General features: G+C 37.7%; 1 protein-coding gene across 23 annotated transcripts in view; it reads left to right on the top strand.

Annotated features, from left to right (window-relative positions):
* TRPM3 (transient receptor potential cation channel subfamily M member 3) overlaps positions 1–13726 on the top strand; it is a 903328-nt gene that overhangs the window by 574895 nt on the left and 314707 nt on the right. For 22 of the 23 annotated variants that reach the window (XM_055350775.2, XM_055350774.2, XM_055350777.2 and 19 more), the window contains exons 2-3: positions 10509–10588; positions 11908–12112. In XM_055350775.2, the coding sequence (XP_055206750.1) occupies positions 10509–10588; positions 11908–12112 (285 nt within the window). Of the gene's footprint in view, positions 1–5839; positions 6017–10508; positions 10589–11907; positions 12113–13726 lie in introns of those variants that run through there. The other variant, XM_063696446.1, reaches the window with a different exon arrangement.

The raw sequence follows: 13726 nt of genomic DNA, 5'->3' as shown, positions 1-13726 counted from the left end.
CTAAAATAAATCAGCATCTCTACCCAGAACACTTAATAGTAGTTAGGAATGATAATAAAGAAAATAAAAATAAAAATGGTGTGCATATATAATATACATGTATACATACATATGGACAGAGAGAGAGAAAGAGATTGATTTTTTTTTAGTAGTTAATCCTTACATGACAACTCTACTATGAATGCTATTGCAACTTTGCAACTATTTTTTCATTCTCACTTCTGGTTTGCCTCTTCATCCTTCCAGGGCCAAAGAGATAAACAAAATTCAGCTGGTGAATCTATGATATTATTTGTCACATAAATTCCACATTTCTACCTAACATAAAATGTTCCAATTTTATGACTCAGCACATTTCTTTGGCTGCTAACAAAATCAGAAGAAACGAATTGTGAAAGCTAAACAGAATTAAGGACTTAAATCATGACATTATGTTGCTGCAACTCTGCATTTACTTGACAGAAAATGAAGTTATAATTCCCACCAGCATAGCTTCATTTTTACTCTACACTAAATATATGAGGGCTTTGGGTCCACTGGGCTAAGCCTATGGCTGATGTATAACTTTGGCATGATGCTTAACCTCTATAAGCCCCAGATTTTTATTTGTATCCTGGAATTTTATAATATCTACCATACAATGTCATTAAGATTACATGAAATTCTATATGCCATAGCATTCTGGGAACTGCAGAATAATTTATAAATATAACATATTATTGCCAAGCAATGATTAATTGCCCCATAATGAAGAAACAAATTTCCAAAGAAACAGAAGTATATTTTAAAATTATTTATAAAAATGCCTATGTAGAATGACGTGCTACATGAACATTCTGAATATATTTAAGTATGATTTACACAGCATGACCTATTGACAAAACATGAGTTTAATTTATCATTGTAAATCATAATTTATTGAATCTTTTCCCAATCAGATGATAAAAACATAATCTAACCTAACATTATGTTAAGGTGTATATGATTTAAGTTTAGAGGCTATAAAGTAAATTTTAGTACAAATAACTTCAGCCCACAAAGAGATTATTCCCCTAAGGTGAATTATAGGGATGAGAAATTGATACTCCCCTAGAAATAATGATAAAAATAGGAGAAGGAAGAAGGGAAGTGTTCTAGGTGAAATTACAACACTCTGGTTATGCCATAGTAGACCTAGAATACTGTAGATTTGCAGTGGAAACTGGCAACAGATGATTATACATGTTGGAAAGAAAATAAGTATTATATCGTGTGACTCTTCCCCTAATGGAAGTGTGACCAAAATAGGGAAGAGGAACAATGGTCATGGTGATTCATTCTGGCAGTGGCCAGCTAAGCCCATCAAGGAACACAATGTTTCATGCAGAGTTTTAAAGAATGCAGGGGCATTGATCGAGTAGAGAAGGAAGAACCTAGCATTTCAGGTGAAGGGACAACATATTCAGAGTTTGAGAAGCCTAGAACAACATGGTTCATGAGGGGAATAATCAATAATTTGGTTTGCTGGAGCGTAAAGTGTACGAAGATTTGTACAGAAATGAAGAAATTTGAAGAAAGATACTTCCAGAGCCAGAGCCAGACTTTAGATGCTGAGCTGACCATACTAGGGATGGAGAGCCACTGACTGGTATCGATCAGGGGATGGCACCATTGATTGTTTTGGAAAGAACACACTGATGGCAGTGTTCTCTGGAGGCAGCTGGCTTTGTCATGGTCCTCTGCCATTAACTTTGTAGGTCAACGGCAACCCTAAATGTTAGAGAACACAATACATTTATTTCCAAGCACTGGAATAAAAGCAAGGAGCCTGAGGGACATTTAAGAGCGCTTGGTCCTGTGTTTCTCAAACTTGGGTCACTTTTGTGACATCACCGTGATTTTCTCTTATCCAAAAATCATTTTTACTCTAGTTTTTAAATATTTTTGATGGGCTCATTTTTTCACAACTCCAAAAAGGAAAAAAATATATCTTCAAGCACTAGTATTTGTTAAATTTGCAGGTTTAGCCATTCCTTGTGTATTATATATTAATATAAACCTAACTATCAAAAGAAAAATGCTTATCTGGGCATTTTTAGGATGGTACCATCTGAGTCCCGCCCTGAAATCCTTCTTTAGGAAACACTGGTCAACCTGATGCCATCATTTTCCAATGAAGAATTAATGTGCAAGGAAATCAGATGATTTGCCTACATCCTCTATGTGCTAACCATGTGCCACAGTTCTAGGTGCTGGGGCCACATCATCTGGGGCAACATCAGATCAACATCATTGAGCTCTTTTCTCCCCCAGTTTGTTCACTTATCTAGTCATCAGTTACAAAATCACTGCCCTCAGGAACTTATATTCTAGTGGGGGACACAGACAAAAAACAAACCTACAAAGACACAGCACAATGGCAGGTAATGTGAGGGACTATGAGGAAAATAGGGGGAAGCAAAGGAATAAATAATGACACGGTGTGCTTTTAGATAGGATGGTCAAGAAAGACCTTTGAGCAGTCCAGATGTGTTGAGAAGGTGAATTGTGGCATATCTGAGGATGGTTCTGTCCAGGTACAGGAATGACAGGAGCAAAGTCCTCTCAAGGAGATCTTGCCTGACATGCTTGAGAAAGAGCAAAGGCAAACTAGTGATGGTGCCATGAAAGCCTGTCTATTAAGACCACTACTACTCCTTCCTGCTTGACACCTCACCACTCACACCCCTTTTTTCTATACCAAGGGTTGACCAGGGCCAGTTCCAGCCTACTACCTGTTTTATTGGAACAAAACCATGCTCATTTGTTTACTTGTTGTTTATGGGAGTTCTTATGCTACAACAAGAGTTGAATATTACTGCAGAGACTGTATCGCCCTCAAAGAGCCTAAAATATGTACCATCTGGCCCTTAGCAGAAAACGTTTCCTGACCACTACTTTATATCATGCTCTTTAGTTGATGCAGTTGTCAAATGCGAACATCCCAGAAAAATACTGCTTTGGACATCTTTATAATAATGAAATATGCATTTTCCGTGTTAAAATCTCGTTACTGATGGTAGAAAATCTGATTTCACTTTTTCAAAACGGAGTTGTGTACCAGTAGAAACTTTTTAGTATTTTATCTTCAGGTGAGATTTTTCTTTAACAATGAATGGGAAGAATAAGGTATCTGCCATTGCATAAAGAAAAGAGTGAGGAAGAAGCGCAGTAAGCATTACCCCTGTGGTTTTCTCTTGTTAGTATTCAAATTACATTCACTCTAAACTACATCTGAAACAGGTTGATAATATACCCTGTTGGGAGTTGCATTGTCAGGTGATGCACAAGATTTTATGCAGATCTATATGGACAGTGTGGCCTAGAGCTACAAGTCTCTTTGGAGCTAATTACCTTCTTAAATCAAAGGGTCCTAAAGATAATCTACAACCTCACATGAAAAAGTTGCTGTGCTCACCTGGGACTTCCTTTTTCACTTAAGCAAAATGCCCAGGGTTCTGGCAGCAATATTTCTGTTTTTGGTTAAAGTTCATGGAAGGCCCTTCTTATTCTATTCTCTATTGAATAGTTATTTATCTTTATAAAGGGAAAACAAAACAAAAACAAGTAAGACTGGAGAGAATTGGGTAAAAAAATACATAAGCAATATTTAAAGACTCCGTATACATGTAACTCAGTGTTTAAAGTAATTCAGATGAAGGGTTGGAGTAGTATCTAGTGAAGAAGGAAGTTGAAAAAGCTGAACTGTTAAAATATTTCTTACATTGAGAATATTATCTACAATCAATTTATTTAGTCTCACAGACCCACTGCAGCCTACTAGCTCGGTGTATCTTTCATGTGTTTCCCTGCCCACCCACTCAGCTCCCACCTTCTCATTTCCCCCACTTTCCTCCTCTTCTGCCTTTGTTTCTCTAGAAAACTCACCCTCCACATTATAAAACTTTCTTTTCCAAATCTTCCCCACTGATCCCTCTATCGTTTTACTTAATTCTCCTTGCTTTGTCTCTTCCTGAGATACTCATCCGCAATAACCTCCTATTATCATATGGTCAAGCTTGACAATTGAAAAAAATATTTTCTGACTATATAAAATATAGTTTTCTGACTATAAACATATGGTTACAGGAGAAAACTTTGGAAAACATGGAAAAGCAAAAAGACTAGAATAAAAATTAGCTACATAGTTACCACCTTAAAAATGTTTCCTACCTATCACCTCTGTATCTATTTAAAATTTATAATTTTTCCACCCTTACTGTTTTATGGCCTGCTTTTTTCACATAACAACATGAAAATGTTTATTTCTCTAGGTAATTAAGCAGTCTTTTGAAACCTGATTATTATCACCAAATGGCATGAAATACTGTTTATTTGATTCATCTCCTGTTGATAGACTTCATTTGTTTCCACTTTTTCTGTATTATAAATAACACTGCAGTGAACATCTCTGTGTGCTCACATCTCTGATGATTCCTTTGGAATAAGTGCTTGGGAGTGTTACAGCTGCAGAGAAGCAAGGTTATATATGTCATTAAGGCTGTCACCAAGTGTTATTCTGTAGCCAACTCCTGAAGACAGACAAAGGGACTTCCTCCATCATGTGTTTAATGCTAAAACTAAGTCTGATGTTTCATTTGGTTCTTGTTTATCATAATGTTTCCCGAGCTGAAAGTCACTAGGTAGTTTATTGTTTCTTTCTCTGGGGAAACCTTGCAAGTTACAGACCAGAAAATGTGGGAGTTTGAAGAAGATTGATCCTGGAAGGAGCAGAGGGCTAAAAAGATGGCTCAGGACCTAATTCAAGTTTGAAATAAGTCATTCGTTTCCCAGTATTATGCTTATTGAGTGTCCACATGACACGTACTAGGCACATTAACAGAGGATTATGGAAAAATGAAAACCAAAGCCCCATTGCCCTCACAGATTTACCATCTGCAAGAAAAGGGAAGAGTGCCATCTCTTAGCACTTATCTCTGTGTTTGGGAAGAGAAAAGTCCTTTGGAGATGAAGTGCTCATATATTCACTTTTTAAAAAGTATTTTTGCCTTCTTGAAATTTAAGCTCTTTTATCTCCCAGTTTGTTCACTTATCCAGTCAAGAATACTATTATCTAAAATATTCACTCTTGGATGATATATGAAAGAGCCCTTTCTATGTGACTGAATACCAGCTGGAATCTCTCCATTGGGCTACCCCAAATAAACATATCAGGGCATCACAACTTTTGATCTGCATCCATAGGCTACCGTGGTCACGGCTCACCTCTTTTTGATAAGGAAGCAGGACTGTAGGTTTCTAATCATACATTTGCAATTGCTAGAGGGGCAGCAGGATAAGAAGTACGATGAGAGAAGTTTTATTATTGACATTTTAGAAGTTCTCGAAGGTCCCCGACAAACTCCAACTTCATTCTTCTTAGGCCCATGTTCAGGGACCAAAATATTCTACTGAAACATTCGGAGATTTTAGCAGTTTCTCTTTAAAGAAATGCTATCATTCCATTCTTTGGGGATGGTGGAACAATGCCGCTTGTGTGCTCCAACCACTAGGATCATTCATACACTGTTTCTTTAGAAGGATTTGCTTTCCAAAGTTGAACTTTCAGAACTCAGAACACCTTATCACACTTTCACAAGCTTTCTCTCTGAAAATGGAAAAAGAAAAAGGGAGGGAGGGCGGGGGGAGCCTGTTAGGACCTGTGCCAGTTAAATCCGATCTCTCCGGGGATTTGTTTTTCTTCTGGCGTCAGATTAGATGTTCAAATCAAGCAGTGTTTGAGGGCTGGGAGGGAATGTCCATGGGATTCTTAGTGAGGCTAATCCCGAAGCAGCACATTCCAAGGGGCTAATCTGCCCAAGTTCATTGCTTACTTGAAACGTCTCTTGGGGGAAGAGCCGAACAAGTGACTTTTTTTTTCCAGTGGGCGGTCATAAGAGCATTATTAACGGAATGACCAGCCCTAGCTGCAGCAAAATGAAAGCAACAGGAGCTGCTCCAGGGACTGCTTTTGCCAGCACCCAGAATCAGTGATCAGGTAAAATGATTTCAGCTAACTTTTCTCTTGTTCAACTTCTCAATATTGGATCTGGGGACCTAGAGGAAGACCAAAGATCAACACCGAGGGAGGCTTGGAGGGAAAGGGCAAAATGAACTTATGAATTTAGTACCTTTGGGTTGGGGATGTTTGTTCTGATGAAGACAGGGTATACATTTGAAACAAGAGAGGGTGACAGTGAGAAGCATTGTGAAACTTTTCTTGTAATTTGTTCCTATAAAGTTAGTGGACCCTTTTTCCTAATCTTGCAAATACTGGTCTGAGTGGTTGTCCTTCTGTTAAGCTGCCCTGCTGAAGAGGAGATTGCAATAGCACTTTCCAAGGCTTTTTGGAGATGGGTTTAATATACCCGGTGTGTGTGTATGTGCTTGTAAATCTTCCTGCCTGGAGAACTTGATTCGATAGCTGGTGGGAAGGACATAGTAAGAAGATTCAAAGTAGTTTGGGGACTAATATTTGTAGCAAAGACTTTGTGAAAAACATTGAATCCTGCTTAAATGAAATGACTTAATTTTTTAAAGCAATATTTACAGACTTGTTTTCATTATTTTGATGCTTTATTGATTGTATATTTAACTTTCAAAATTAGTAGTTGCTTTATTCTTTGAGGGTAATCATTATACTTTGTTCAATGTGAGTGTCCTCATTTCTGTTTTGAATATGATGTCTTTTAATTATTAGCCTTTGAAAAACACTTCCCTATTACACATCACACATGACTGATAATGCAGAAAGACAAGAAAGAAAATAGCCAGCCCTTCACAAACTCAGTCATGGTTATGTGACCATTCTACCTTTAGAAAAGAATATACAGAGAGGTTTTCTGGGGGCCATAGAAGCCATCTTTCCTAAGCGTGCATGAGACTTCCAAAGCATATTTAAAAAGAAAAGATTTTAAGACATGATGTCTGTTAAAGTTTTGTATTAAAGAAGAATTGAAGGGTCAGCTAGAAACACAGCACATTGAAACTATTTCATGCTTTCTAACAATGAGGATAACTGTTCTGAGATAACTGAGTTGGATGTTGAAGCAAAATATAAAGCTTCATATAGAGTAGTTCAAAACCTTCAAACAAAGAAAAGGAATTTGTTTAGGAAACAAACCAGGATTAAACATCAAAATGCCCTCTCCACTAAAATAAATTTAAAAATCTAGTATATGATGTTCACACTAAAGACCTGAATAAAAGCATGATAAAGCGAAGCTCACAATATAGTAATTATGCATGATATTTTGTAGAATTCCTAATTCATGTGTTATACCTGCATTCTTTCTATTGTGTATTTTACTTTTCTACTCAATGAAAAAGTCCAATTTAATCATGAATGATGGGAAGACTTCTTAATGTTCTGTTTCTCTTTTGTTTTCCTCCCAATTTTCTGTGACTTTGCAAGGGAGATGATTAATCTGCTAATAATAAGATATAGAAACGATTCTTAATCTTTTTGCTAACAATGATGTAGCGTTTCACCTTTGAGAAGGTAATTAAGTAGCAAAGCTACACACAAATTAAATTACTTTTTTACTGAAACGCTAACTAGCTGGCAATCCATATGTAGGAATTCTTACCATCCATCATCTGACTAAAACTTCCAGTGCTTTCCAGTTAACAATGGGATCCATGAGCAAGAGAAATAAGGAAGATGTCCTTGAAAAGTCTCATCCATTTGTCTTTGCAGCACAGATTCTTAAGTGAGGAGTCTTGTGCTTACATTTCTTTGCTGTATAGCCATTTCTCAGATTCTGGTGTCTTCCTAATGTCCTACCTTCATCCTTTACCGCAAGGAGAAAAGAAGAAGACATAGCAGAGTATTCATTCCTGCACATGTGGGGACTAGAAGAGGGGAATGATAAGGGGAAAGAATTAGGATGAACTGGTTCCAAGACCTGTCTCTGGGAGCCAACTCTGTCCAAATGCCAGGATACTCTTGGGCATGCTTAGATAGTACTGCCCATAACAAGGGTATTTCATATCAATAACATCTAATGTTTTAATGGCAATTTAGCAGAGTGGGTAAGAGTGTGAACTCTGAAGCCAGACTGTTCAAGTTCAAACCCTGGCTTTAGAATGTATTGCTGCATCTCTCTGCCTCAATTTCTTCTTGGAAAAATGGATATAAAAGTAGTACTTTCCTCACAGAGTCAGATAAAGCCAGGTGCTTTATCTGAATCATCTGGTTTGATTATCCCAACAACTCTTCAAAGTAGCTGGAATTATCCATGTGACACAGAAGAGGTTCCAAAATGTTAAATAAGCTTCCTATATATCTTGTTAGTGGCCAGCCAGGGCTTGTGGGTTCCTATCATCCCCAACACAAAGGGAGACCAATTTAGGTCGGGTCTCCTAGAGCAATTTCATAGTCCCCTCATCTGAGCCTTCATCTGAACTTTTAGTACCAGAATCAACCCTGGACAGGTATCTCTTCTTGGAGCAAAGCATAGTACCCCCAAAATCATGATAACAATGCTGGGTTTCAGATATTGCTGTTGTCTCCATTTTATAGATGAGGAAAACTGAGGATCAAAGAAATCATGTAACTTTCTCCAGGTCACAGTGTCCCACTCACACCATTTTTTCTAAATGCAGACCTCATGCTCTACCCATGGTCAAGCTTGTCCCACTTTTTCTCAGGGAGTATTGGTCAGCACTCTCTAAAATTCCCAGATGCTCCCCCACAAAAGAGCCTTCTGAATGTTGGCCAAAGTTGAACACAAAAAGAGAAGGAAAGTAAATTCTCCTTTTTCTGCTCTCTAAAGTGTACGAAAAGTTGGTTTCAAATGTCCAGTGAAGAGCATTTTACCCTCTTTCTGCCAAGAGATGTTATCAATGAAAGTATTCAGTGTCTGGAGAAAAATCATGGCCTATGAATAGTTTAGCGAACAGGCTTTTTACAAAGAAAAAGACTGGTTGTCTATGCTGCTAAGCTCATTTTTGTTACAAAGAGGTAGCCACTAGCCTTTTCTACTTGTTTGAAAAGAAAAATATTTGAGACTAGACACTGGGAATTTTTCATGTTTAGCTGAAAGGCAAAACTGCAAATGTTACCTTTGTGGTGTGAGAATGCAGAGGCCCACCTGGACCTGAGGGTCTCTGAGGCACAGTGGGTGCTCTTTTCACGTGGACAATGCATGAACACCCACAAATGATTCCATCTGATATTGACCATTACTGAAACAGGATGTAGTTTCTTTGTGCCCCTCAACCATGGCTCATGTTGCTCCTTGTAAAATGTGCACTGTCATGAGTATTAGGCAATTACTGCCTTCGGTGCCACATGCTTGCCTAAACCTCCCTTGTGAGAGAAGAGGGAGGTGCAAGACTGAAGTACTGAGGACCAATCAGAATTTAGCACAGCTTATAGACATCTGAGTCATTGGCAGAGTCAAGATTAATTAGAGTTCAACACATGGGGGCTTATAACAGTTAACACCATCGAGACAGGTCAAATCAACAGCTCAGTTGTGCTTTAGCCCTGTATATAAGAGTATGAATTTAGTACTGATGCTGCATTAGAGAGAAGATGATGCCATGTAGAAATAACATTAAATGTTGCTCTAGCAACTTCCATCTTAAAGGCTTAGAGAAGGAATCTTCTGAGCAGCTCATTGAATTTCATGGGAGACTCCGCTGCCATTGCAAATGCTGGTAAAGAAAACCATGAAGGGATGCAGGATGGACAGCTGCTTTGGAACAGAGATTGTACAGTTTTCCGAGACATCCTTTGTCCATGTGGGAACCCAATCTCAGTGGCAGGACTTCTGGGTGGATGGACCCAACAGAGCCCATTCTAAGAAGCTGTATATGCTCTGCTGAAGGGCATGTGGGGTGCACAAGAAAAAATGTGCTATCTTACTTTTTTCCAAAGGCATTACCTGTAAAATTTTGGACTATGATAAAAGCATTTATCTTCCTCATGCTTTTATTTTCCTCCCCCCACCAATGTACTTAGCACTGTTAATTAGAAAAAAACATAGTGATACATTAGGGCTTTTGAGTTACGCAATTCTCTTGCCATTTTTCTTTCCTTCTACAAGGAAAATCTAATGGAAGTGTCAGCAGTGAAAACCTTATGCTTATTTAGATGCATTTCTTCCCATTACTGAATACTTGTTTTCTATAAGGTTACAAACATACTATTCTATCCCTCCAAATTTATTTTCTCTGCAAATAGCATTGTCTTTCTGTTCTGAATTTGTACATGATTCCATCACTAACTTTTTTTTATTATGATCAGTTCCTTTAATTCTCAATATTGTGATGTTAAATAATCTAATCAGCAGGTACGGGAAGTAATTGATTTTGTTATATTTAGTGTTTATGTGTGAAATAATCACAATTTCAGTTCAATTTGTGATATACTAGTCTCTTATGTGATTATGAAATTTTGCTTTCTAGTTAAAAATATTTCACGGTATGTTCACCTTTCTTTCTTTCTTTTTTCTTTTTTTTTTTTTTGTTTTCTTTTTCAGGCTCAGAAATCCTGGATAGAAAGAGCATTTTATAAAAGAGAATGTGTCCACATCATACCCAGCACCAAAGACCCCCATAGGTAATCTTGCTGTGTATAATGCTGAGAACATGAAGTAGTAATTATACAAAAAACCTGCAAGAGTAATCATGACCTGTTACAAGGGAAACACTGTCAAATTAAATATCTTTTGTATTGTTTCTGGACATCTTTGAAGCAATCTTATTTATACACACTATATAATATGTCATGCCTACAATTAATTCTTACTCTAAGAGCCTATAAAGAAAAACATATATACCATTGTGGAAGGAATTAATCACTGTATATAAGAGTGGATTATGTTTTTTGTTATGGTTATTGGTTTTTCCTTTTAAGTACCTCCTCCAAATGCTTAGTTAGTACCAACACGTTCTGCAATAGGAAAAAAAAAGACACTTAAATAAAAGACTCCTAGCAGATTCCTAACTAAACTGTATACCTTCAGATTCCCATTTAAGCACGTTGTTAGCACCCTACTTACCTTCCTTAGGATCAACAATATATAAGATAAGAAGCATTTGGGATAAAGTAGCATATATATGTCTGAAATGCCTTTATGAATGGGCAATTTAACAAATCAGTTTAAAATATAGACTACAGAGTCTTAGAGACTATCTGTGTAACCTTGCGCAAATTACCTAACCTTCAAAACTACAATATTTCATCTATACAATGGATAATAAATTGTTAGTTTTTAATAAATGGCAGCTACATATTGTAACTATTATTACTAATAGTCATAAAGGTAGTAATAGTAATGTATGAAGGACATTTTCATGATAGAGCAAAGTTTAAGTTTTCAAATATCTCATGAATATTTTTCATTGTTTCATCAAGAACACTTAAGCCTGCAGATTTTTATTCTCAGAATTGGATATTTGACAGCAAATGTCAATTGGGAAGAGACAAGTTCAGTTGTGATTCACATATAAGTGAGATTCCTCATTTAAATGTGCATGTTAAACTTCTCCTCCTCAAAGCTCTTCAGAGACCTTCGTGTTTTGATAGATTTGATAGATGGGCTGAGTGAGAAGTAGAGAAATCCAGAGAAGTTTTGTTTGCAGATGTCCAATCCTGAACAAAATGCCAGGTACAAAAGAGGTGGACGGAGAAGGGCAGGAGACATATTACAACTTATACAGCTAAAGGAAGATGGGTAGAGGGGAGAAAAGAAAAGATATGTATATCATGGAAAGCCTGAGTTTACCAATACCTGATATAGCCACATGGTAGAATTCTTCCTGAGAATTGACTGACAGGTGTTGGCACAGACTATAGATTTCTCCAGCTGGTTGCCTTAAGTGTGTATCCCAATAGTGACTAATACCAGGGATTCACTTTAACCTCTTCTGTTATAGGTGTTGCTGTGGGCGTCTGATAGGCCAGCATGTTGGCCTCACCCCCAGTATCTCCGTGCTTCAGAATGAGAAAAATGAAAGTCGCCTCTCCCGAAATGACATCCAGTCCGAAAAGTGGTCCATCAGCAAACACACTCAACTCAGCCCTACAGATGCTTTTGGGACCATTGAGTTCCAAGGAGGTGGCCATTCCAACAAAGCCATGGTAATCAGAAAGCCATTCAGTTGCTCCCAAATGCTATCTCAAGTCTCAAGTCCTGCAAAGTGGTGGTTAAGAGCATGAAATTTAGTCTTTGGGCCTAATCTCCACTCTGCCACTGTCTGATGAGGTGACCTGCTCTGAGTCCCCTGCCCCTGTGTGTCTCAACCCTAATTCTATAAAACAGGAAAAAGAAAACTTTCCTCCTGGGATTTTTAAAGTAATTAGTGACTTTTAAATAATTACAGACACAGTGACTCTTATTATTAATCATTTTAAAATAGCTTTCTATAGTTATTCACTGTTTATTATGTCATTTTCTGGGTCTCATCCATTAAGACATATTTTTCTAACTCCTTTTTTTACCCCTTTGGTGAGAATGTGTTGCTCTTTAGACTTCTGTTTTATTCTGTTGGTAACTAGCATTTCTCTTAATTCAAAGTAGAAATGATTAACTCCACCTATTTCTTTCCTTGTTCTAAGAGAAATATTGCCATCGAAATTAAGTGCTTTTTCTCCAAGCATCTGTGCTCAATAATGTTCTCATTAGAAGATTCCACATAAAAAGCATTTTTTGAGTTGGGGAGACTTTAGGAAATATGCAAATGTTACTTCTAAGAGTTGTTGCTTTTAAATTTCACCTTTCATCATGGGCCACTTCCTAGTTAGCTGACAGAATTTGTCTAGCATGTGTTATGAAAATTCTAGATGCTATTGTCCAACAAGCTTGCTTCTAACTGTTATAAGAGAGAAAACTAGCTGAGGGTGGAGCAGGAGATGTCTGTTCTTAGGCGTGTCATGGAGTTTTTTGAGTCTGGAGAAGAAATTTTGCTTAAAGAAGCATACTACAGACCACAAGGGAAGTCGCCTCACATGAATGGCAGTGTAAAACTGTGCAATAAAGCCACCTCTTTCTTCTCTTTTCTTACCTGTCCCTTCCCTGTCTCTCTCCTCTTCCCCTTTCCCTGCCCCCCACCCCCGCCACTGCAGTAATTTCTTTACCAAGAACGGCTGACTGAGCTATTTTAACACTTCTTTTCTATGAAATATAATTCTCAACTGTATATTAAAACCATTTCTGAGCGATATTTTAGAAAGAAAAATGTGCTATTTGCAACCTCCAGCAAGGCTTGGGAAAACAAAGAATGAGTTAAGTAGTCTTGGCCTATGCAAAACTAAGGGAAATGGAAATCTGTCAACTTCCTTACTCACTTAAGAGATGCATGTGCCCACACAAGATTATTAACTGTCCCCAATTCAGTACAGTCACTCTTCACAGTATGGGATTGACCCACATACAATGTAGATTCTCTGAAACCACGTGTTAAAAGTCATGCAAGTTGTCCCTGTAAGAAAAGTGCTGTAAATGAGGATGTGGCTTGCTGGGCAATAATCATCATAGAGTGGTACACCCAGTGCCTTCACAGGATGCTTGAATACTGCCTGCAAGCCTCGTGTCATTAGCCCAGTAGGCATATGATAAGCCTCTGGTCATCATTTCCACTGTTAAGAGTTAGTGTCAGATATGGAGCACGAATAGGCTTGTAAGTGAGAGCATCCCTCAAAGTTGACACCTTAGGAGACTCTGATGACCATGATGCTGCCATTGTCCAAATGTGC

Source organism: Gorilla gorilla, chromosome 13, assembly GCF_029281585.2.
Source record: "Gorilla gorilla gorilla isolate KB3781 chromosome 13, NHGRI_mGorGor1-v2.1_pri, whole genome shotgun sequence".
Classification (NCBI taxonomy): Eukaryota; Metazoa; Chordata; class Mammalia; order Primates; family Hominidae; genus Gorilla; species Gorilla gorilla.
The sequence above is the reverse complement of the archived record's forward strand: the minus strand, read 5'-3'. Positions and strand labels throughout refer to the sequence as shown.